We start from the raw sequence: 23,812 nt of genomic DNA, 5'->3' as shown, positions 1-23,812 counted from the left end.
GGATGGGACCTGGATCACAACGCCCTGATTGAGCTAACACGCAACTTCTCTTCAGTTCTGTGTATCCCTCATGAAAAATACCACATGATCTGAAGTCGAGGTTGAAGCAGACATAGAAGATGACTGAGTCTTTATGAGTGAGGAAATCAAGGCTCAGAGAGAAAGCGGAGGTTGCACGGCTGGCTGGCGACAAAGCAGAGGCTGAGCCACCGTGTCTTCCCCATAATCACACTTGGCCTTTGGAGATCCATTCGCTGACCATTCCAAGGAGGCCATGACACGGAGAAGGGGACTTTCTTCTGTGCAGGGGACGGGGCCTCGGCGGATGCCCTGGCACACATCTGGGCTCCTCCTGCACCGGCCACACTGGGCAGGTTTTCTCCTTAACAGACCCCGAAGGGCCTGCGGGCTGTGCAGGACTCCGCACCCTCTCTTTGTCGGGCCATCTGGTGCCCTTCTAGGGCTGGCAAGCTCCTTCCTGGCCAGCCCGCCAGTCAGGCTGGTGCCGCAGTGGAGGAGACTGATAGAGGCTTAGCGGGCGGGTTCATACGCTCCTCTCTGCCCACCTGCACCTACATCCCCTCCACAGTAACCGGCCTGCGGTCCCTGACTAGCTTCTGGGCCAGGGCTCTGACTCGGTGGAGGGCACCACAGGGTGAGGCCATCTCCCCATAAGCCCAGGGGCCTTTTCTGCTCCAGAAAGCCCAAGGTGGGAGGAAAGGCCTTCCTGCAGCACAGCTGTGGGCCTGTGGCTTCCATCAGCAACACCCGTTTTCTAACTGTTCCCCAACTTTCAGTAGACACTTCCCTGCCTTGTCCTTCCCCCAAAGCTGCCATTTAGAACACCGCTGAGGCAGAGACAAAAAGATGGAGCCCGCTGCATTCGGGTTCTACTCCAGGCTGTGCGTCCACGATGAGGCTAAGGGCGCTGGAGGGAATGGTGAGGGGTGTTTTTCTAGGCATGTTGGATTTACCCCTAGGGAGGACTCAAGGGTAGGTTTAGAATGGATGGAGAAAGGAAAGTTGTTTAATTCTACTGAGTTGTTTTGGGGAAGCCATCAGGAGAAAAGTAGGGCTTTGAGGCAGGCGGAGGACGTTGCCCTGGGAAAAGAGGAAGGCCATAGAGGCGTGGCCCATCAGGGCAGCAGGCTCCGGGGGAGGGAGGGTCCCGGGGTACGTCCACGCACGGTTCTGTAGTCTGTGATCTGTCTGTGGAGGAGCTGCCACGCCACTGCAGATGGAGAAGAGGAGGAGTCTGAGCTGCGAGGCCCCACAGGGACGTGGAGAGAAGTCAGGAAAACAGGAAGTCATTCCAAACTGGTTAAGGCCCAGGCTACAGCTGCGGGACAGGAAGTCATTCCAAACTGGTTAAGGACCAGGCTACCGCTGCGGGTGGGTGAAGTGGAAAGACGAGATTGGAGAGGCAGTAACCGCTTATGCATGTGGGACTTTTTTGTGCAACTTTGAAGCAACCCAAAGAGGAAGGAAGGCAGGTTTTATATCCAAATGTTAAAATGGAGGTTTGTGAGGATTAAGAAATTGGCAGGGTTGGGTATAGAGAACTGCCTTCAGATCTGCTGTCTCTACACTCAGCAACCATAAAAACAAGGCATAGGGTTTCATGGACGATGTGGGAGCAGAGCAGTGCGTACAAGTCCAGATGTCTTCCTCCCACCCCATGATGGAGCGTCTGAGGTCCAGTTCCTCCCCGTTGGTGGGTGAGAGGAGGGAGCTGATGAGCAGTCCAGTTCCTGGCATGTAATAAACAGAGACTCCTGGAGCTGTAGTGAGCATCTGAGCCCCAGTGGGTGAGGCAGCAGGCCCAGGGCAGGAGTTTGTTTGGAATTTCAGATTTGATTTTAAGCAAGGGTTAGCTGATTAGTCATTTCTCACGTGTTCAATCCTCTTTCCCGTTAGATATGGTGGAAGCCATGCATTTGAAGAACGGTAGCCTTTTTTAAAAGGCTTAACATTACGTGTCATAGAACTTAAAACTATACAACAAAGCCATAGGACTCAGTGTTGTCGATGTTCAACAAGTTGGTTTTCTGTTTCCAAGGCGAGAGGAACCAGCTTGGGGCTCTCTGATGGACTGTGGGAGATTTTTTTCTAGTACTATGGAGAATTTTTCAATGTGAAATGCTTGCCGTGACCTAGGGGTGAATTCTCCCTTCCTGTCTCAGAATTTCAAATTCCTGGAGATTGAAAGAATGCTGGTCACCCCTTGGTTTGAAGCTCAGCTTTCCCCTGGGGCCTGCCACCCTCTGGCTCCTGCCTTCCCAGGACGGCTGTTGCCCAGTTACTAGCTAAGCCGAGACGGCAGCCAGGGGAGGCCCAAGTGTTCCTTTGCTTCATGTTGGTAATTTCAACCCCTTTTCGAAGTGGGCACACCTGACAGGTGACATTCACACCTGTGACACACTTGGACTGCTGTGCCCTGGGTTATGCCCAATACTGTAACTCACCTGGCTGTCTTTACTCAGGGAAGCATAGTGGAGTACAGAGTAGGAGAGATTTTGTAAGATTCTAAAATTTTATAAGATTGAAAGCCAACCCTGAATCTGCTCAAATTTATATTAAAAAGAAGTCATTCGTGGCTTTGGGGTAATAGCCTGTCTGTTTGAGGCAGAGTAGGAGAGGCGAGGCCAGCATGCCTGCCGCCAGCGCCTTGCCCTCTTGGCGCGCTGTGGACACTGTGACAGTGGCTGCCCGGAGCTGCTGCCCGTGAAGTCTCTTGACGACTTCAGCCTCCCTCTCACCGTCTCTTCCGCACAGGTGGTTAAGACTATTGGCCTTCGGGAAGTGTGGTACTTTGGCCTCCAGTATGTGGATAATAAAGGATTTCCTACCTGGCTGAAACTTGATAAAAAGGTAAGTCAGAGTTGACTGTTTACAGGCTGTTAGAACTGGGTGTTGGTCAGCTCCACCGACATGGGAACTGGGGCTCCTTACTCTGCCTTTTGTTTTTTGTTCTTTTTATTTCTGTAAAAGTTTTTACAGACAAAAGGTTGTAGGTTTCCAGTAAATGAGGTTATTAGTTGGAAATTAGATGCTGCATTTCTCCTCTCTGCCCATTCATTGGAGCTGACGATGGTTAATTGCTTAGCTTTTAGGTGGCCTTAGTTTTTTTTCAGTGAGATCGTTAATCTTATGAACCATGAATCACCCACTGTTTTGTAAGAACTTGTTATTGCTTTGTTTGAACCTGTGATAGATTATCTTCCAACTCTAAAGAATGGATGATTCCATTAACAATTATAAAGAAAAGCAGTAAGCTTCAATGTGTATTCTCCAAACAATCTGAAAAATGTTCCTTTTCCCAAACCCCTAGTGTCTTCCATATTACTGTAATGTGTCAGGAGGGTGTCGGGGATGTGGGAGAGAGGATGGACGTGAGGAATTTTTGAAAGTCCTTGGTCCAGGGATAGGCTGGCCCTGCCCTGTGGTCAGACACCAGGTTCATAGGTCACTGAATTGTTTCTAAACTCAAGGTCTCTGGAATTGGTAGCATTGTGCCAAGGAAATGTGGGCTGGGGCCAGTAGCTTGGTGGGTCAGTAACTGGCTGTCTAGACTTCCAGCTATGTGTGGGAATGTAATAGAACTTTCACTGAACTCTTCTTGTCTTAATGTTAAAAAGAGGAGTTTCAGAATAAACATTGTCTTCTGAACACCGTCTGAAGGACCCTTTAGAGTCAGTAGTTGGACACCTGGGCTTGGCAGGCAGGCCTTCTGAACTTGTGAGAGTCTGGCTTCTGTTGTCCAGGTGTCCGCACAGGAGGTCAGAAAGGAGAATCCTCTCCAGTTCAAGTTCAGGGCCAAGTTCTACCCAGAAGATGTGTCTGAGGAGCTCATCCAGGACATCACACAGAAGCTCTTCTTCCTGCAAGTGAAGGAGGGGATTCTCAGCGATGAGATCTACTGCCCTCCGGAGACAGCAGTGCTCCTCGGCTCCTACGCTGTGCAAGCCAAGTTTGGAGACTACAACAAGGACTTGCACAAGTCTGGGTACCTCAGCTCTGAGCGGCTGATTCCCCAGAGGTGAGCGGGGTGGCCAGGCCTGGGCGAGGGCAGCGGTGGCACCCGTGACAGGCATGGGCTGTGTGTCGGAAGAAACGGTCAGCAAGTACAGGGACTTGGTCATGGCCAAGTGCTCCCTAAGGCTGGGACCCGGCCATGCCCCCACAAGCAGTCTGTGCCCTGGAGTCCCCTGAGGCCCTGGCAATCTGCCGGAATGGGGTCTGTGATCCAGAGACACGGCAGAGAAGGGGACCCTTCCTTCCGGAAGCTGAGGAGTGGCCGGGCAACTTGGGGACACCCTAACATAATCAAACTCCTTAGCTCCCCCTGGTTCATAGTAATTTGGCCCTATTAGATCAGTGTTTATTCATTAATGGTCACATAAATTACCCCTTTTGAAAGAGGAGGCCACTTAAAATAATTTTTACAAATTTTTTCCAGCAACACTTGGTTTGTCTCCATCTAGGTTCTAAACATTCCAGGTTGTTAATTGTCATAAATAGAAACACGGCACTTTGGGAAGTAGAAACAAATGCTCATTGTGGTGGTTTTATTTGAAAGAAAAGTCAGAGTGTGCAGGAGGGTGGGGTCGCTCGCCTCTCCCGGCCTGTGGAGTGATAGCCTATGGCCTCTTCCTTTGCAATGCAGGGTCATGGACCAGCACAAGCTCAGCCGGGACCAGTGGGAGGACCGCATCCAGGTGTGGCACGCCGAGCACCGCGGGATGCTCAAGTGAGTGCGGGCAGGTGCTGCGGCCTGCCCAGCTGGCTTGGCCAGTGGCGCTAGGAGGACCTCAGGGTGATTAGTTCCTCGAGCTTCGGGGCACCAGTCCCAGGGCCTTGGCAGAGCAGGGAAAGGTGACACGTTTTTGTTTTTAAAAAGCCACACGTTCTTGCCTGCAGTGAGAAACAGCCCATAGCCTTGCAGTCCCTGGAGCCCTCTCCTGCCCTGGCTCAGAGCACAGAGAGCTTTGTGCCTGAACCCCTTCCTTTTAGTCAGGCGGGCAGAAGCATTGTTCACAAGCCATCAGAGGTATTTCTTTTCTCTCTCAGAGGTTTCCTGTTCATTATCTATAAGGTAGTTGCCTCAAAAGTGTGTAAATGGATAAAAATTAATCCCAAGTGAGAGACTTGCTCTTAAAGGACAAGTGAGGCCTGAAGGAGGGACGGCCTGTGACATGGGGCTGCTGAGTGAAAGAAATGGCCAGACCCTGTTGTCCTGGGATCCTCGCTCCGGACCTTAGCAGCCACTGTGTGATTTCCCGCCTCAGACACCATGTCCTAGAGTCTCCTGGCTGGCCTGAGCGTTGTGTGTAGGGGGAGGGGCTCAGGCTGCTGGCGAGCAGGTAGTGGGGGCCCTGAGGCTGCATGTAGGCGAGAGAGGCAGGGATGATCCTGTGTGTCCAGGGAAGCCAGCCGGCATCAGCTCAGTTCTTGCAGAATGTGTGGACGGCATCAGGGGTCAGTGGCCAAGACGGCCTGGGCCACTCGGGGCGCAGGTATGGACACCGGCAGAGGGACAGCAACTGCATCACATGCTCTCAGCCCATTCTACGTGCTTGCCTTAGGTTTAAAACACTGTTCGTGCACACTAACAATTACACCAATGTTTGCTCTCCCCAACTAGAGATAATGCCATGCTGGAGTATCTGAAGATTGCCCAGGACCTGGAAATGTATGGAATCAACTACTTTGAGATAAAAAATAAGAAAGGAACAGATCTTTGGCTTGGAGTCGATGCCCTTGGACTAAATATTTATGAGAAAGATGATAAGTGAGTTGAACTTTATAATTATTCTTAGTTGGTGGGCATTGAGCCTGGAAACTGGAGCAAATGGTGGTTATGCCTGTGGGTTATTTTTGAAGTATTTATCTGACTGACCTGACCTACGTGTGAGTCTTCAGGGGTGCTCTGTGTTGGAGGTGTGCTCAGAGATGCCACTGTTCCCCCCCATCACTGTGGCCTGCTTATGAGCACGGGGGGCACGTGCCGCGAGGGTCCCCACCCCCCAGCCTCTGCAGAGCCCCTGAGCAGCCAGACGGGAGCTGCAGCGTGGCTCCCCTCTGCTTTCACGGAGGCCCCACTGCAGCTGCCCGTAGGCACCACACACCTGCCGCCACCCAGGCAGCCTGCAGTGCTGGGCGGCCTGAGGTTGGTGCTCACCCAACTGAGAGCCATTCCAGAGCTGTGGGAGACCGCAGGGGTCTGTAAACAGTGGCTTTTGTACAAACGTCTCGCTGAATCCGTGGACCCTGCGGGAGGTGGCTAATGGCCTCACGTTGCTTGAGACCGTAGAGTGAGGTCCGCGAGTGCAGAAAAGCACAAGGCGAGCCGGCCTCTCTGTTCACGCCTCTCCCCTCCCCTCCCTGTGGGTGCAGCTGCTGTGCAAGGGCCTGTTTCTGCTGCCAGGGATTAAATAGCCAGAACAGTGAAACACCCTTAGTCAGCGAGGGTGGGTTTCCACGGTGCTTCCCTGCTCCTTTGAGTGGTGCTCCGCCCCTCCCAGTCCCTAGGCTTGCTAATGCTCAGGTCCCCACAGACCACCCCCTCCTTTGGCGGTCATGGGATGAGCGCCACCGCTGGTGACAAATGACATCACATTAAGAATCCATCTAGCATCCCAGCCATGTGCCTTCTCGCCAGAAGCCCGAGTGTGTGCACATTCCATGTGGGCAGGGCATGGGCCTGTGTCAGACCTTCCAGACGCTCCCTAGCGCCTGAATGGACAGAGGCATGCCCAGGGCCCTGCGAGGAGACTCACTCTCCGCTAGAAGGCATGGAACCAGTTGGGTGACTCCTGGTACACGGTACAGCATGACAGGCTACTCAGAGACGCAGAGCAGCTCTCCCAAGAACCGAGGTGTCACTGGGGACCCCGGCTTTGCTCCTTCCCCAGTGTGCTAGATCGGGTGGGAAGAGAAATACTCACAGTCTGGGTAGGTAAGGGGACTCGGGAAAGCCATCTGCGGTCCTCCTGGAGGCCCCAAAGTTGGGGGACAGTGGCCAGTCAGCACAGTAAAGAACATGGCAGCCTCAGGGGAACGTGTGGGAAATTGCTTCTGTCTTTGAACTCGTTTCTTGAATGACCAGATTTTGTAACGTAGCCATGGCCAGCGCTGTCCAAACAGGTTTTTCAGGCTGTGGGAAGCCGCTGTGGGCAGGAACTTGCTGGGTCAGCTGTGACCTCCTGCAACCCCCCTGAATGTTCATTTTCTCCAAGTAAAACCTTGAGCTGCATGGCTCAGTCAGCCCTTTTCCTGCTCTCCTTCTCCCATGTCCCCAGTTTAGCAGCAACTGTCAGGCCTCTCAAAGGGGAATGTTGGGGTGAGCCTTACTTTTGCCCCTTCCTCCCGGCTCCTAAGGCAGCTCTCTTCTCAGTTAGGAAGAAACACTTGGCCAGATTGTCAGTCGATCAATAGGCCTGAGTTGTTCTCCTTTTAAACACAAATATTGACAGCTTGGTTCCCAAGATAAACGGGAGATGATGACTCAAGTCTGAGAAATGCTGTGACCACTCCTGGCTGTTGAGTGACTACTCTGAGCAGCAGGACCAGCAGTGGAGAATCGGGGTTCTCAGAGCACGATTCAAGTGAGCAATGGGACCTACTGAGTGTCAGCCGGGTGATGAGAGGCCCCTTGTGCCCTGCAAATCAACACATACATCTTCGTCTTACTAAAGCGCTTGTCCTTTTTAGTGTGAAATGTGCTCTGATGAGGAAATGTCCCTTGAGGTCCCTTTTCATAACACATGGAACCACTAAGTAGCAGAGTGCAGGACTGAGAGCACCTGCCTCCCCTTTCTGTAGACCCTTATGTCAAGAAACAGGGAGGAAAGGAGCAGACCCCTTCCCCGAAAGGCATCACCGGCTTGGGAGCAGAGAAAGCTGAGGTCTGCACCATCATATCCCATCTGGCGTCCCCAGACCAAAAGCAAAGCAACAGAAATGAAAACGGGAGTGGGGGGGGGCGGGACCTGCCCCCAGGTTTTTTCTGTCCCTGGTGCCATCCCGCTGGGCTCGCTCTCTCTGGAGGCCTGCGGGCTGCTGTTGGGGCCGTGTCGGAGTGCTCTGGCCTTGGGGCTCCGGCGCCCAGTCATGAGCCCTGTGAGGGAGGCTGCTGCACACCAGCCAGGCCCCCAAACCAGGGCCCATGTCTTCTCCCTTGGCTTCCTTACCTAGGGTTGTAAATCAGATATTCTGATTCACATTTCCATTTCATTAGCTTTAGAAATGATGTTTCAAGCATATTATAATCAACTAGCCATTAAAATGTAAATAAATTATTTCCAGTTTCTAAATTTATGCTCACAGGCAGAATAAGTTAATTTTGCCTTTTGTGGGGTGGGGGCAGGGGTTGGTGTAACACATCTGTGCTGTGTTGCTAGTGGCAGATCTACGTTAGGAGGGCAACAAGCAAATTCTGTTGATTTCTGTGAGTTTTGTTTTACCAAATATTCCAGGATCACGGGTGCCAGACCAGTCTCTCTCCTTTCTGGTCTTTGGAACCCAACTTGAAGAGGGAACAGACAGGATTTTCCAAATAACCTGGCCTCTCACAGAAGTGTGCTGTTGCAAGGACTCCAGTAAGACCACCTGGAGGACGAGGTTTAAAAGTTGAGCTCAGCTTGGCAGAGAAGAGAGCTTGGCCTGTGAGGTGTTTAGACCCCTGGGAAGGGGTGGCAGAGAAAGGAGCAGGGTGCCTTGAGAAGTCCAGATGCAGGCAGTGGAGAAGGGAAGGGTGGGGGCGGTTCCCTGAGAGGCCTGCCCTGCAGAGAGGTGGGAAACCCCCAGGACAAGGCCCTCTGGATGCGGAGAGGGCAAGACTAGACTAGCAGCTTTCTTTCCACTGTAAAAATGTAGGCCAAAGACTGCTGCCCGGGGCCATGCCTGGCTATTCTTCCCCGTGTGTGCACAGAGTGGTCTCCAGCCCATCCCACCACCCCAGACCTTCCCTAAACTTTTTTAATGAAATTTTTTTTTCAAACAAACTGCAAGATGGAAAGGGGTTTTCAGCACCCGTGCACCTACCACCTTGAGCCACCACTTGCTTCATCACACCTTCCCCTCCACATGACGCTGCCCCCACCCCCCGTGGCCCTCTCTCTCTCAGACTCATTTCAGAGTTAATTGCAGGCATCTGTATGCTTTCCCCAAAATGCGTATTATTTTCTAGAGCTCAGTATGTTGTGGTTTTCTTCTGCTGTGAAATTTAAATACAGTGAAATGCGCAATTCCTAAGTGTTCATTTACTGAGTTGAGACAAACACATGCCTGTAAAATCCATGCTTCTGTCAAAATGTAGAACATTATCATCATGCTCCACTGTGTATTTTGATTTTATATTTTTTAGCCGTTTTTTTCACTTGGGAAATCATTTCAGACTTTTAAGAAACTTGCAAATACCGAGAGAATTCCCATATACACTCACCCAGCTTCCCCAAATACTAACATCTTACATAAGCATAGTCCACATACCGAAATCAGGAAGTTAATGTTGATACGGTACTGTTAACAGTCCGTGGACCTGACTCCCATTTGAATCCGGTGTCCACTAATGTCCTTTTTCCCCCTAGGATCCCACCTGGAATCTCACCTACATTCAGCTGTCACACCTCCCAGTGTCCCACCATCTAGGACAACTCCACCATCTGTCATGACCTTAACACTTCTTCAAAGAGTACTGGCCGTTGACCTTTCCAAAGTCCCTCAGCTTAGATCTGTGTGATGCTTTCTCATGATGCAATTCGAGTTTTGCACTTCTGGCCCAGCCCCAACGGGCGTGCCGTCCTGCCCTCCCGGGCCTCTGGCAAGGTGGCACATGATGTCAGAATGTCTTATTACTGGTGGTGGTATGCTCACTGGTCAGGCTTCTCTGTGAAGTCACTACCCTTCATGGTTGTTAAGGGTATTTCAGGGAGATGCTCTGAAACTATGTAGTTCCCTGTTTCTTGCATATTTTCATCTATGAATTCCGTTGATGAGACTTATATGAAAATTAGTACTGTGGTATTTAAGAAATGGTTTTCTTTTAAAAATGCGTTCCTTTACATGTATTAATTGGAATTCTGTATGGAATCAATATCTATATTTGTTTCGTTATTTATAACAGTATATACCCATGGATATGTATTACTATTTTCTTGCTGCAATTGTTTGAGATTTGCCTTTCGGCTCTCCTTCAAGTTGGTTTCTATGCCATTTTGATGTGACCCTGTTAGTTTTAAAAGACTTCTTTACTTTCTTGCACCTCAAGATGTTCCAAAACTGTCTTGTACTTTCCCTGCTCTAGCCCTGCAAACAGCTATTTCTCTAAAGAACTGTGGTCCCTGTTACTGGAAATTACCCCCCCTTTTTTAAATGTGTGGTCAAACAAGAACAGACTTACAATATAAATCCTTTAGCACTCTTCTCTGTGGGTCCTTCTCTGTTCATGTCCTATATGTGAACTTCTAAAAAAGAGAAAAAGAAAGAGATCCTTGTAGACTTCAATTTTCCAACTTTAGGCAAGTATTAAAGGAGGTCCTTTAACTCAGAAGTGAGTCATAACTTGCATGTTTAGTCGTCTAACACTGCAGTCACGCTTATGAAGGGCTATAAATTGTTATATGAGGTTTCAAAGTCTTAAAAGACAAACTTCCCAGACACACCAGAAAGCAGAGGGCTGGAGGCCATGGAGACAGGATGTCCAAGCCATGAAAGATGCCATTCTAGCCTGAAGGTCCAAGTTTTCCGGAATCAGAAACTGTTTTGACAGACCTCTATACAGCTGGGGGCAGCGAGTAGATCCTTGCCTCTTTGGAGTTTGGGACTTGGAAGTCTGGCCCACAGTGTCAACTGCACGGTGAGAACTGGGCAGCAGCCACTTGGTTCTCTGCCCCTTGGTTGCCAGCACGGCTCCTGGGCTTTAGAGGAGAGTGCGCCCACGTAATGTCACCCTTACAGTTTGTACATGTAAGGACGTGGCTGCCGTCTGTGGCAGGACCAGCTGATATCCTGAGTTCCTTTCTAGTGCTCAGAGACCTGCAAACAAAATTTGCTGTTTAAAAATTTCATAGCCCATATATGAAGATAAATAACATAACGAACTCCCTGCATGTCTGAGTGTTGTGAAGCATGTTGGCCAGATGTGCTTCAATGGCATTAGTGACCCTATAGGACAGAGCTATTAAAACAGATGTATTCCAAAAAGGTTTGACAGTTAAAATCACAGCCTGGCCAGTGCCCTGTCATTCCTCCTCCAGGCGTACTGTGACCGTCGTGACCCAGAAGAGACATCCACTAGGCTGAGATGCCCTCTCCTCACCTTCAGAGGGGCTGTGGCCGAGCTTATGTTGTCATAGCAGGACCTACATTGCCCATCCATTTTTATTTTAAACGTGTTAGTAGGCAACATATTTCTCTCCACCCCTGCTATTTTCTAAATTGAAGGTTTTATGAAAGGCATGTGGGAAAGGACTGTTTTTGATGGCAGTATCTCTGAATGACGGTTTGAGGATCTGTTGTTACTTGCAGAATGGTGTCCATGGTAAAATGAGTTGAAAGAATAGGGTGGGAATCATGAGGTTAAGTAGAGCAGTATGCACTTGAACTTACCCGGGAATTTTAATGAAACAGTTGAGTTGCAGCCTATAATGGACTAGCAGTGATTAAGTACAACAGACAGTCCTGGGGCTTTCGCCAGGGTGTGTGGTTCTAAGTGCTGTCTTAGCTTCTGGGGATGGCGCAGGGTGGAGGCTGCAGCTGGGGGAGCATGCATCACTAAGGTGAGGCCCAGGAGAGCAGAATTCATCCCAAGCCCTCCACTCACCGAGAAGATACAACTGTTGTAAACATATGCACATCCATATCGCAGCAGCTAAATATATTAAGCAAATGTCCTAATGGGTCTGAAGGGAGGAATAGACAGCCACGCAGTAATCACAGGGGACTTCAATAATCCCACCTTCAGCAGTGGATACATCATCAAGACAGAAAATCAACAAGGCAGTGTTGGAGTTGAACCAAGCTCTTTCCCATTTCCACTGGTGAGCAGCTACTCTGCATATAGCATGTATAGGAAACATAAGACGTGATCTTTGCCATCAGAAAGCTTACCTGCCTGGTTTGCAAGGAGCAAAATAATGATGTAGTAATTTAAGTAATGTGAAGAGGTAGTTTGTAGCCTAAGAGACTGCAAGTTGAGAGGGAAGACTGTTGGAGGGAGAGTTGAGCTGGCCTGAGGGTGAGTGTCGGGGGTGTGCAGGGAGAAGGGAGGCCCTCTGGCAAGGCCCAGCCGGTGAGACTCTGCTCTGGCAGGATGGCTTTGAACCAGGAAGCTGGCGCTGGATTAGAAGGCTCTTGGGTGCCAAGTGAAGGACTATGGATTTTTCTCTTACAGAAACTGGGAGAGGGACATGGACATTTTTGAAGAAGGGAATGGAAATCAGACGAGCAGACTGGAAGTTAGGTTCTGGCAACAAGGGACCTGGTTAGGCTGCTGGCAGTGAGCGATCTTCCAAAGGATGAAAGAATGTGCCTGGTTAGGGATCAAAGTTGACCTCAAGGTTACCAGCCAGGTGACTGCACTCAGTGAGCTGCTCAAAGCTGAGAAAGACTAATATAAACGGGAACATGTTGAAGTTTTCTAGAGCTTGACCGTTACAGAGAGCCACCTGACTTAACCTATGCAGGTAGACACTCTGGTAATGGCACATATTTTGCTTCCAGAGCTAGTTTTCCACTCTTCAAAATTGCACTGAAATATTAAGAATAGATTTGCAAATCTCTCTTGACTAGTCAAGCACATCTAACCATGCTACTTTTTAAATTTTAATCTCAGGTTGACTCCAAAGATTGGCTTCCCGTGGAGTGAAATCAGGAACATCTCTTTCAATGACAAAAAGTTTGTCATTAAGCCTATCGACAAGAAGGCGCCTGTAAGTGCACGTGGGCCTTACACAGGGGTTACTGTTTTTCACTCTTACAGCCAAGTGTGTTTTCAGGATAACAGTCAGATTTCTCTATGTGATAAGGAGCTGGTGGTACTCAGAAGTTCCGTGTGGTGGTTGCGGGTGGGAGGGCACATTGCCAGCAGGTTCCATCAAGGGCAGGGGACTTGGTGGGACATCGGACTGACTATTGCTGTGGGAGGTTTTGGTGGAGCCCAGCTGTCCGTCAAAAGCTAGCTGGCCCTGCCACCTGAGTTGGTCACATAGGAATGGTCATCTTTACTTACGAAGAAAAGGGCCGTTCTGAGTCTTTGACCTCTGCCAGATGATAAGCATTTCACAAAGTGTGGCATTTCTGGGTTTGTGAAATGGTCACATTTGCGGGCGAAACCAGCCTGCATCCAGACGGTGTGCCTGGGATGTGGGGGCTTTCCTTGGCCATCTCCCCGGGCCCCACTGGGGCACAGATGACCGCCCCAGGCCTCAAGGACCTTGACTTTCAGAGTCGTCCTTGCAGCCTGCCCCTGTTAAGAAAAGTCAGGCTTCCATCCAGAGCATTATTAGTCCCCAGGGCCCACCTGTACCTCCCCTGCCTCTCAGGCACATGCTCACCTCTGCTTTTCTTTCACCACCCATAAAGTTGGCCTTTATGCAGGTACCTTGAGGTTGGTGCTGAACAAAGATGAGGCCATTGGGACAGGCATCCTGGGAGGACTTAGCTAGGAAAGGGATTTTACATCCTGGAATTTGAAGAATATTCATTGTTAGCTAATAGCAGCAAAGACCAGTATGCTAAATAGAAATTCATTTTATTTCTAAGCAAAAAGAAATTTATTGCTTATTCTAACATGGAAACTTTCAGCTGTTTGCTCAAAATTTAAGACATACATAGTGTCATGTAATGGAAAGGGTAAGGATTTTGTGTTCTAAAAAAAAATTATAAAAATCTGGTTCTTAAAAAATTGCCCCTTGAAGAATTCTCTTATCCTCCTTAAAGCCTGTCATGAATTTTACCAAAATTACAGATTGGGAAGGACTTTGTGCCTCATGTAGTGTTTGTTCCTTAGTTACAGTGTTAGGCTTGGAGAGGCAAACATGGGCTGGGGCCCAGGCCTGGCAGTCCGGAAGCCTTCCTGGGCTTGGGCACCGCTCGGCAGTGGCTGACCCACATGGGGCATTACTGTCCAGCCATGCCTCCCACATACGTGTTTGTCCCGAGTGAGTGAAAACCAGAGGTCTTGACACTGGTTTTCTTTTTTATTGAAAATGTTCCCTGCTGTTTACAGACTCTTGACTCCTACCCCATGGGGAGCTGCACAGTTATTTACAATTAAACTAGCATTTTATACAGACTCTTGTGCTCCATGGTAATGGCCACATGAGCATGCAGCACCGTGGGCCGAGGGTCATAGTGTCCCCGTGCTAACGTGGGCAGCGAGGTTGGTGCAGCTAGGAGAGCAAGAAGACTCAGAAGTCTCTGGGTAGGCTGCTCTCTACTCACCAAGATGCTGCTGATTATTTCAGAACTATTTGCTAAGAAATTTGGTTGACAGAAGCAGGAATTCTGGACTAGATTGTTTTAGAGTTAAGTTGTGGGGTTTAATTGGGAATAAGTTTTAGCTTTCAAGTATTTCCTACTCATAAAATCCCAAGCCAAGGCAATTATAATGCCTCTGGCTGCATACGCTGAGCATACTTTTACTATATACTAATTTTATGTGAAGCCAGTGGTTAAAGCAAAAACAAGAGAGAGAAACATTTGCTGGTTCTAAGTCAGACTCTATTCTAGGATTGTGTGCACAGCATGAACAGAATGACGTTCTCCAACCCTGTGAAGTCTCTTCTAATGGAAGAGATGGAAAAAACAAGTAACGTGTCTGCTGGTGTGAACTGCTCAGGCCCCCTGTTGGGGGAAGGGGTGCCAAGTGAGGAGCTGGTCTGGGGGAACCATCGCTGGTGCTGTGCACGCCTTACCAGGACTGTGCCACTTCTGCAGCACTGTCAGGCCTCAGTCTTTGTACTTAGGGCAGTAAAAAAATCAAAATTCCAAGTTTAAACTACCTAGAAGAAAGAAAAGGAAACCCCAAAGGTCAGTTGGTGGCTCCTTTTCTCACGCTGACTTGTGGAGGGCGCCCGCCCCCGGGCAGTTTCTGCAACAGACTCACAGATAGCCATTGTGTGTCCCCATGACCAGGCATTTCCCGTGTGACAGCCTGTCTCTCCTCCTGCCAGCTTGGATACTGCAGTTTGGGGCCATATTTTGACTCCTGTGATGGGACTAAAATTCGAGAATGTTCAAAAGCTGGCAGGTTGGCCCAGTGAGGGGCTGAGACAGGCTGTCTCCTCCTGCAGAAAAGGGCCTTTTGTCCTGGAGTCTCATGGAAGACACAAAGCTCTTGGGCAGCTAACTGTGTAACAGCCTGTGAACTGCTGAAGAAATGAAGACTTAGATTCCATGATGACCTGCTCTGTGCTGAGCTGCTTTCCCCATGACCTGGCTTGGCTCCCGCGGCCTGCCCAGCCCACCTCTGCTCCTGGGCTGAGGGCCTGGGGTTGCGCTGCAAGGGAGAGCCTCCTAGAAGCTCCTGTTATTCATTCCTTGACAGCTTTAAAGGTTGCTTCTCCACCTCCTGTCTCTCCTGCATTCTTAGGGACTTGGATCCATTCCCCTGAACTATTCTCATGCCTACAGTTTCTGTTTGGAGGATGCCCAGTGTCTGCCAGTTTAGAAGGCTGCTGCAGATCTCGTCAGTGTGTGGTTTCGCATTAGGAGGCATGGTCTGGGGACTTGGATTTAAAGATATTTAAATAAATATTAGCGTTTAGTTTTGTTTTCAACTTAAAGTCAGAAACTGGTCCCCCTCAAAGGTAGTGCAGGGAATTTCCTCCCTGCCCTGCAAAGACGCGGGCGCTGAGGATGCTATCACTGTCTCTCGCCCTTCGGAGGGCCTGTCTTGGTGACAGATGCCATGAGGAGTGTTACCTGCAGTTTCTGTCCCTTGATTTTTTTTTTCAAGCTGACTTTTTTCTAAAGAGGAGTTGGTGCTAATCAGTTTCTTTGCGAATGTTTGGGAGCCACAGTCCAGACCTAGTCATGTAGCATTCCTGTGCAGCCACAATAAGACGGTTTTCTCCTGTGCAGTAAGAGATAGGTGGGTAATGCAAATTCCTTCCTCTCCAAGCAGTGCAGACACCTCCCTGGGAAACCTGATGACTTCGTAAGTGTGTGAAACCCCAAGGAGAATTCCACCCAGGAAGTCTGTGGGCCTGACATTACTCTCCCCCCAGCATTTCTGGTACAGATGAAAAACGAGAAGCTAAAGGTCCTCTGGGGCGTGTCACTAAGCTCACCCAGCTCATCCCTTAGGGCCCAGCAGTTGCTTTGTAACATGTACACTGTTTCTCTGGCTCAGCCACCTTTCCCCTGTTCCCAGTGATTAGAACCTGGATGCTGAGGGCCCCGTGGCTCAGAAGAGAGAGGGAAAAAAAAGAAGTAGCCATTTTTAAATAATTTCTAAGAAGTTTCTAAACCACATTACCGCCCTTCTGTCACCTACGTTAATCACAGTGGTAGTAAGGCACTGGGAAGTAAGACCATTCCTCTGTGCTCCAGACTTTTGCTGTCACTGGTCCTCAAGTTCCCAGAGGCTACGACTGTGTTCCATTTGTAAGGCTTTCCCAGTAGCTTCATAAAGCAGTCAGCAGTTTGGGCGAGCATTCTGTGTACCAGCCTGCTGCAAGCATGCAGGTGCCATTCCAAATCCTCGTGTATGCGTGTGATTCAGTCACCACACAAAGCTCATCAGGTCAAGCTCATCAGGTAGCCAAAGAGGCTCAGTCTGAGGAAGTGACTTGCCCAAGGTCATCTGCTCAGATATGTCATTGCTGCATAAACTGTCAGTCAGTGGAGGTTTGTGGAGCACCAAGAAATAGTGGACACTCATTCGGTCCTGGGAACAAAGTGGCGAATGAACATGGTCCTGCTCTCCAGAGAGCTGATTGTCTAGTGGCAAAACCAGTACATGTCAGTGGAGTAAAGTGCCAGTGACACTGGCTGAATCTCCACCCAGCGCAGCAGAAATGCTGGTTAGCCTGGGAGAGGGCAGAGGTCACAAAATGACACAAGAAGGTGCTGAGACATCACTTGTGGAAGTGCCGGTGTCCTTGGGCACATGGGGTTGGACACTGTTCCAGGTAGGAGGGACTATGAGGACCTGTGAGCAGGGTAGTTGGGGCTCCGGCTCAGAAGGCCATCACGTGTGCCAGGCCACAGCATTCGCACCTGATCCTGGAGCTGGTGGGCTGGCGTTGGGAGTCTGGCGGCGACCTGATGGACCTGCTGGCAGCAGTGTGGGAGTCGGAAGGTTGAGGCGGGGAGACCAGAGGGTCAAATGACAGAAGCTGTGGCAGTCCGGGCAACATGGGGACAGTGGCCGAGGGGCTGGACAGGCACAGGATGTAACCAAAGATCAGGCCCCTACTGGGACTTGGAAGTAATGGGTTTAATACATGTCATATCCTACAGGGCCGAGAACCTTCCAGCATCTTGTCACTTGGGGGTTGGTGACTTTATCTTGAAGTCCCTTTCTGGCCCCCTGTTCTCTGCTACCTTTGTCCCTTTAGAAAAGGTGTCCAGAACTCTGGACATCAGGTTTGGAAGAGAGAGCCAAGTGAAGGTATTCCTGAGTCAGGGTTGCCTGTTCTGTTCTGCAGGACTTCGTGTTCTACGCCCCCCGCCTGCGCATTAACAAGCGGATCCTGCAGCTCTGCATGGGGAACCACGAGCTATACATGCGCCGCAGGAAGCCCGACACCATCGAGGTGCAGCAGATGAAGGCCCAGGCCCGAGAGGAGAAGCATCAGAAGCAGCTGGAGCGGTGAGCAGGGTGGCAGCAGGACTGCGGGCTGGGTGCTGCGGGTCCTTAGACAGCCTTGCTGCAGCGGGCCGGGCCGCCGTCGGGCCTGGGAGGGCCTGCACCATTCCCACCGGCAGAGCCGGGACAGCGCGACCTGGTGCTCAGTGGTCAGAGGCAGAGGGTCTTTGGAAGTTACCATGCAGGGCCCGAGCCTGGGCCCTCAGGGCAGCCTTGCTTGGTGGGCTGGGTGGTAGCAGAGCCTGGGGTGGGGCAGGAGGGGGACCTGGCATCTGTGCTGTCACCTCCTAAGTCCAGGCCATCCAGAGGCAGGCCTGGGGCCTGGACGAGACGCTAGGGACAGATGCAGGGGCTGCTGAGAGCGGTCGGGGTGACAGTGTGGGAATATGCTGGCCTTCCTGAGCCGCCCCTTACCCCTAACAGGCAGCAGCTGGAAACGGAGAAGAAGAGGAGAGAGACTGTGGAGAGAGAAAAGGAGCAGATGATGCGGGAGAAGGAGGAGCTGATGCTTAGGCTTCAGGATTTTGAACAGAAAACCAAGAAGGCAGAGAAAGGTGCGCCTGTGCACTATAGGCATTCACTCCAGGGTCTGTTTTCAGTAGATCTGGATATCCGTCTCCACCGGGAGGGACAGACAGATAGTCAGTACACTCACACACAGCCAGGAAGGAAATCTCCCAAGAACGTGTCTCAGTTCAGTGCAATACCCGAGATAGAGACGCGCAGAGGAGCGGACAGCAGGTACCTGACGAGGAGGCACTTCGGGGCCTTGGTGTAACACCTGTGCCGGCCCTGTGCTAAGTGGTTTGTGTGCGGCATCTGAGCCTTCCCTCAGGCCTGCCAGGTGAGTACTGAGGTCCCCCCATTTTCCTGATGATGATGTCATGGTGTAGCAGGTAGAATATTTGGCCTGAGGTCACACAGCTGGCGAGTGAGGAGCCATGCTACATTGCCCCCCCACCCTCCATAAACCAAAAGCAGGAGTTTGTGTTTCCAAGGAGAGCAGCGCAGCAAGCCCAGCCAGGCCGGAGGAGGGCTGCTTCCCATCTGTGCGGTGGTTCCTGACCACTGCGCCAGCGCCCTGGAAGCCCCACGGGCCGCGCCACGCAGCCTTTGAGCAGCTCTGCGTCTCTGCTCCCTTAGAGCTCTCGGACCAGATTCAGAGAGCCCTGCAGCTGGAGGAGGAGAGGAAGCGAGCCCAGGAGGAGGCCGAGCGCCTGGAGGCCGACCGCATGGCCGCGCTGCGTGCCAAGGAAGAGCTGGAGAGGCAAGCGGTGGATCAGATAAAGAGCCAGGAGCAGCTGGTAGGAGTCCCCTGAGTTTCATGATGCTGAATTATGGAGAGGCTGCCTCTGGAGATCGAAAAAGTGACACCTGCCTTACAATGATTTGTAGCTGGGGCTGTAAGACAATCTGCTCGAGGGTATAGAGTGGCTTGGAGAAGTGGGGCTGTGCTGGCAGTTGGCCAGGGCAGTCCCACCACGACAGTCGGGGTGGGTGGGCAGTCGGGCAACGTCCAGCCTCAGAGACGCGGCAGGCAGTGGAGGCAGGCAATGGTGGACACTGCTGGCTGTAGAGGGAGGGAGGGATGTGGCTGTGTCACCAAGGAGGCCAGGCACAAAATACGTGGCTGATTCCCAAGTGGCGTCAGCTGCTGGAACCTGGACGTGACTCACCCTCCACACCCCTTTACCAGGCTGCCGAGCTCGCAGAGTACACCGCCAAGATTGCCCTCTTGGAAGAGGCACGGCGGCGCAAGGAGGACGAGGTTGAGGAGTGGCAGCACCGGGTAAGTGCCGGGTGGAGCCTCGCAGTGGTGCGCCTGCCCCCCAGGGCCTCCCGGGCTGGAGGGTGGCCCAGGCCAGGCTGGCAGGTCGCATTGAAAGCCTCGGGGACCTTTCGCAATGCTCTGCCGGTGCCAGCTGTACCTCTCAGGCTGGAATCTCCATAGGAATGGGCCTGCCCTGTGCAGTAGCCAGTGCAGTGATGGATTAGCAGGGAGCAAAGAATCACTTGCTCATTTCCACCTACTTGGCTCTGGCCACCCCAAACTGCAGCCCCAGCGGGCAGCCCCCGTGGGGAGCTAGCTTTAAATGTGATCGTGTGGGGGCCCCCACTGGGCCACAGTGCCTGAAACAAGGTCTCCTGCCTCTCCTGACTGCTGGCATGTGCGGTAGAGCACTGTGGAAAGATCCAGACCTGGGAGATCCACAAATGGGCAAGGGTCCAGGCTCCACTCCCATTATCTTTGTGACCAGGGCAAGTGGCCTGACTTCTCTGAGCCTCTGTTTCTTTGCTGCAGACTGGAAGTAATACCCAACTTGTTGTAAGGTTGCTCGGAACACCCAGCAGAGGGGTATAATGAGTTGTAGCCATAATAGAACCATGCTCCAGCACACAGGGAGTCTGTCTCCATCTGTGAGCCCTCATGCCCACCAGGAAGGCACGGTTCCTGGGGAGCTTTGCATACAGCTCAGCGCGTAGACCTCCGCCAGCTTGTGGGGGACTCCCCTGCCCCTCACCTGTGGCCTTTGCCACGCTTCCCCACCTGCCGTCACCTTCTGGGGCACCTGATACCTCTGCTTTGCCATCTTCACGCTGCCTCCAGGTTGCACACAGAATACTTTGGTCCTTGGGTTTTTGGAGAAAGTGTTCATTATATAGTATTAAGTGAGAAAAGCTGGTTACAGAAGAGGCACAAACTGAGCCAATCTCCAGGGCTGGGTGTGGGTGGGATTGAGTGTGTGTACCCATGAGAAGTTGGCGGAAGGATTGGGCTGATGGGTAAGAAAGTGCTTGAGCAGCAGGCAACCAGGGGCCTGATAAATACAGGCCACAGATGGAGGGAGAGGAAAACCGCACACCAAAATATGAAAGTGGCTGGAGGATCTTCGTTTCTTCTTTAATAATTTTCTTTTTTTCAAAAATGTATATAATGAACATAGCTAGAATTAGAGACAGAAAAAAGAAGTTAAGGTTCTTAAAACCATGTGAAGCCCCTGGCATCAGTTTCCCTCCGTGTGGTGAGGGCCCCAGACCCTGCCCAGGTCCCTTCCAGGCAGCCGCAGCCCTCCACCTCCTGCTGTGTCCAGCCAGGCAGGAGAAGGGAGAGGAGGGCGGGGAGGGTGCAGACCCTTAGCCTCTAGCTGCAGAACCAGGGGATTGATTCTTCAGAAAATGGTCCAAACACGAGCGTGCGTGTGAGCATTTCTCACGTGCCTGTGGGTTTGCTTTCAAAGGCCAAAGAGGCCCAGGATGACTTGGTGAAGACCAAGGAGGAGCTGCACCTGGTGATGGCCGCCCCACCACCCCCGCCGCCCCCCGTGTATGAGCCGGTGAGCTACCACGTCCAGGAGAACCTGCAGGAGGAGGGCCCCGAGTACACGGGCTACAGCGCCGAGCTCTCCAGCGAGGGCATCCTGGACGACCGCAACGAGGAGAAGCGCATCACCGAGGCCGAGAAGAATGAGCGTGTGCAGCGGCAGCTGATGGTGAGCCGCCGAGCCGCCCCGAGCCCCGCCCAGGCCGCCGTGGCTTCCCCGCGTGCCCCTTCAGGCGGGCGCCGCTCTCCTGGGGGAGGGCTGGGCCGCGTCTTGCAGCCTCTGGCACTGTGACGTGGGCAGGGAGCTTGTGCCTGACTAATGCTTCTCCACGTTGTAGACCCTGAGCAGTGAGCTGTCCCAGGCCAGAGACGAGAACAAGAGGACCCACAACGACATCATCCACAATGAGAACATGCGGCAAGGCCGGGACAAGTACAAGACGCTGCGGCAGATCCGGCAGGGCAACACCAAGCAGCGCATCGATGAGTTCGAGGCCATGTGAGGGCCAGGCCGGGACCCTGGGTGGCGGGCCTCCTGCCGGGCTCGCGGAGGGGCGCCACCCCAGACTCGCGTGGTACCGGTAGTTCTCTAACCTAGGCACCCCCCCCCGCACCCCCACCATATTCCAGTTCCTTTAAAAAGACGGTAGTTATCTCAGTGGGAACATCCTGGGGTTGGGACCAGTGGAAACTTCCCTGGTTTATTTTTCCCAATTGTATCATAGTGCCAAACAGGCCTCATTTTTATTATTATTATTATTATTATTATTGAATCACTTCCTGTTTTCTACTTGGAGCAGGACTGATTGAATTAAGGAAAGATACCTTTAAGGTCTGAATAACAAACTCCATGCTGACATGTGCGATATAATCAAAACCACATTGTGGCTTATGTTCTGTGCCATACTTTTTTCTGTATTTGAAATTAGCTCAAATTGATTTGATCTTGATTTCTATGAAGGATCCATCTTTGTATATTTATGTTTTTTGAGCGGTGAAAATTTTATTGTGAAAACTGAGTCTAAAGCACTCTTACACACGTGCACACACAGTGATTCCTTTCTCTGGGCCTCCCGTTCAGGATACACGGTACAGGAGGATTCTCCACTCTTGGATAAACTGTTCTCATTTGGGTTTTTTTGCTTAACAGTGGCCTGCTTGGTGGGACTTACACACCTAATGAATGATCAGCTGTAGAGTGTAGTATTTATATATAAATGATAACATGGGTTTGTAACATTAGTTTAAAAAAGGGAAAGTTTCATTCTGTATATTTTGTTACCTTTTACAGAATAATAAACGAATTATGTGTTAAAAACCTGGTAAGCATGGCACTTGATCTGATGAGACATGGAGCAGTAGTGAAGCTGATTAACTGCTTTAATCACATCTGTAAAAATGGCTTGAGTTCTAGCGCTCTTTGTGCTCATGGCTGACTATGCACATTGCAGTTTTCCATCAGAGTTTCTTGTTCGAGGACACACTTGCCCTTCTGATGAATCAGACACCAGCCTTGGAGGGAGTCCTCCAACCTGGTTATCAGCTGTGTTTCCACAAGAACTGTTCTGATCTATTTTCACTGTACCACTTCCTTGAAAAGCCGGTAAAATGTCAGCTCTCACACATCACCAGTTCTGCTTAGCTGCCCTTCCCATGCTCTGTTTGTCTCCTCGGTTAAGACGTCATGTGCGGATGAACCCTGCACCTGCGACTTAGGAACTAAAGCTGAGATGCAGCAGTGGGTGCATGCATGCATGTGTGGGGTGCAGTGGGCGGCCTTCCCGGACTCGGCCACCTGTGTAGTCCTGGCAGTGAGGCATGGTGAGGCCGGGGCTCTCGGCACTTCCCCACCTGAGCAGGCAGCCCCACTGCACTCCGTGGGGTGGCTGGCTGTGGGCAGAATGGGAGCAGTTGAATACCCACCCGGCTCTTTACAGGCCAAGACTGTGGTTCTCACAATCTGATGAGCCCTGGGAGACAGGTAGCTGTTGAACATTTAATGAAACCCGGCCATTTTCCACATCTCAAAGCAGAAAACCAACCTGACATTTATATAACCGCTAATTCCTCTGTTTAGCAAATACACAATGGAGATGGAAGGATGCTGTAGCTACGTGACAGCCCCAGGCAGAGTGTTCACACTCCAGGGGGCCTTTTCCAGCCATGTGTCCACACCCAGCTCTTCAGCTAAACCTCAGGCACACAGCCCTTGAAACACCCACTGTAGACTGGAACCTTCACTTCATTGCAGGACGAGAGTCATGTCTGTCCATAAATTGGGGCTGGAAAGAACTTTCTGCCACTGAAGCTTTGACTGTGAGCACGAGTCGGCACCACCACCTGACTCTTCCTCTGTGATAAAAGCAGAACGATAAATCAGTGATAGGTGAGGGGACACCACCTTACCACCCGTTTTCTCAGCTTTATGAAAATGAGGACCAATTTTTAAGTATTTTTTAACCTCAAGACCATATTAAAATATAAACCACTGGTGACAAGAGGGACCCCACCCCCAAACACGTCCAGAGCAGGACGTACTCAGGTGTCCTCCCAGGTTCTGAGAGGCCTGAAAAGCCCAAGGCCGTGAATGGGGCGAGGACGGCTTCAGGGGGCCAATTCTCCCCCAACGGGAGTCGACAGTCTTAACACTTTCTGGTGTCTGTGGACAGGTG

The 23,812-nt window shown here is 51.2% G+C and overlaps 2 protein-coding genes across 19 annotated transcripts in view; one reads left to right on the top strand and one right to left on the bottom strand.

The window, feature by feature from the left end:
- Positions 1-22,458, top strand: part of EZR (ezrin) — a 48,712-nt gene extending 26,254 nt beyond the window's left edge. The window contains exons 4-14 of the mRNA XM_037023657.2: positions 2,776-2,871; positions 3,765-4,039; positions 4,667-4,750; positions 5,645-5,791; positions 12,836-12,932; positions 17,658-17,821; positions 18,242-18,372; positions 18,962-19,122; positions 19,515-19,607; positions 21,058-21,309; positions 21,479-22,458. Of these exons, the coding sequence (XP_036879552.1) occupies positions 2,776-2,871; positions 3,765-4,039; positions 4,667-4,750; positions 5,645-5,791; positions 12,836-12,932; positions 17,658-17,821; positions 18,242-18,372; positions 18,962-19,122; positions 19,515-19,607; positions 21,058-21,309; positions 21,479-21,643 (1,665 nt within the window). The 3' untranslated portion in view covers positions 21,644-22,458. The remainder of the gene's footprint in view (positions 1-2,775; positions 2,872-3,764; positions 4,040-4,666; positions 4,751-5,644; positions 5,792-12,835; positions 12,933-17,657; positions 17,822-18,241; positions 18,373-18,961; positions 19,123-19,514; positions 19,608-21,057; positions 21,310-21,478) is intronic.
- Positions 22,459-23,122: 664 nt separating this feature from the next.
- SYTL3 (synaptotagmin like 3) overlaps positions 23,123-23,812 on the bottom strand; it is a 76,390-nt gene continuing 75,700 nt past the window's right edge. For all 18 annotated transcript variants that reach the window (XM_073219845.1, XM_073219847.1, XM_037023588.2 and 15 more), the window contains one exon: positions 23,123-23,492. In XM_073219845.1, coding sequence (XP_073075946.1) covers positions 23,383-23,492 — 110 coding nt within the window. In that variant the 3' untranslated portion in view covers positions 23,123-23,382. The remainder of the gene's footprint in view (positions 23,493-23,812) is intronic.

The sequence above is a fragment of the Manis javanica genome, chromosome 13 (genome assembly GCF_040802235.1).
Source record: "Manis javanica isolate MJ-LG chromosome 13, MJ_LKY, whole genome shotgun sequence".
In the NCBI taxonomy this organism is placed as follows: Eukaryota; Metazoa; Chordata; class Mammalia; order Pholidota; family Manidae; genus Manis; species Manis javanica.
The sequence above is the reverse complement of the archived record's forward strand: the minus strand, read 5'-3'. Positions and strand labels throughout refer to the sequence as shown.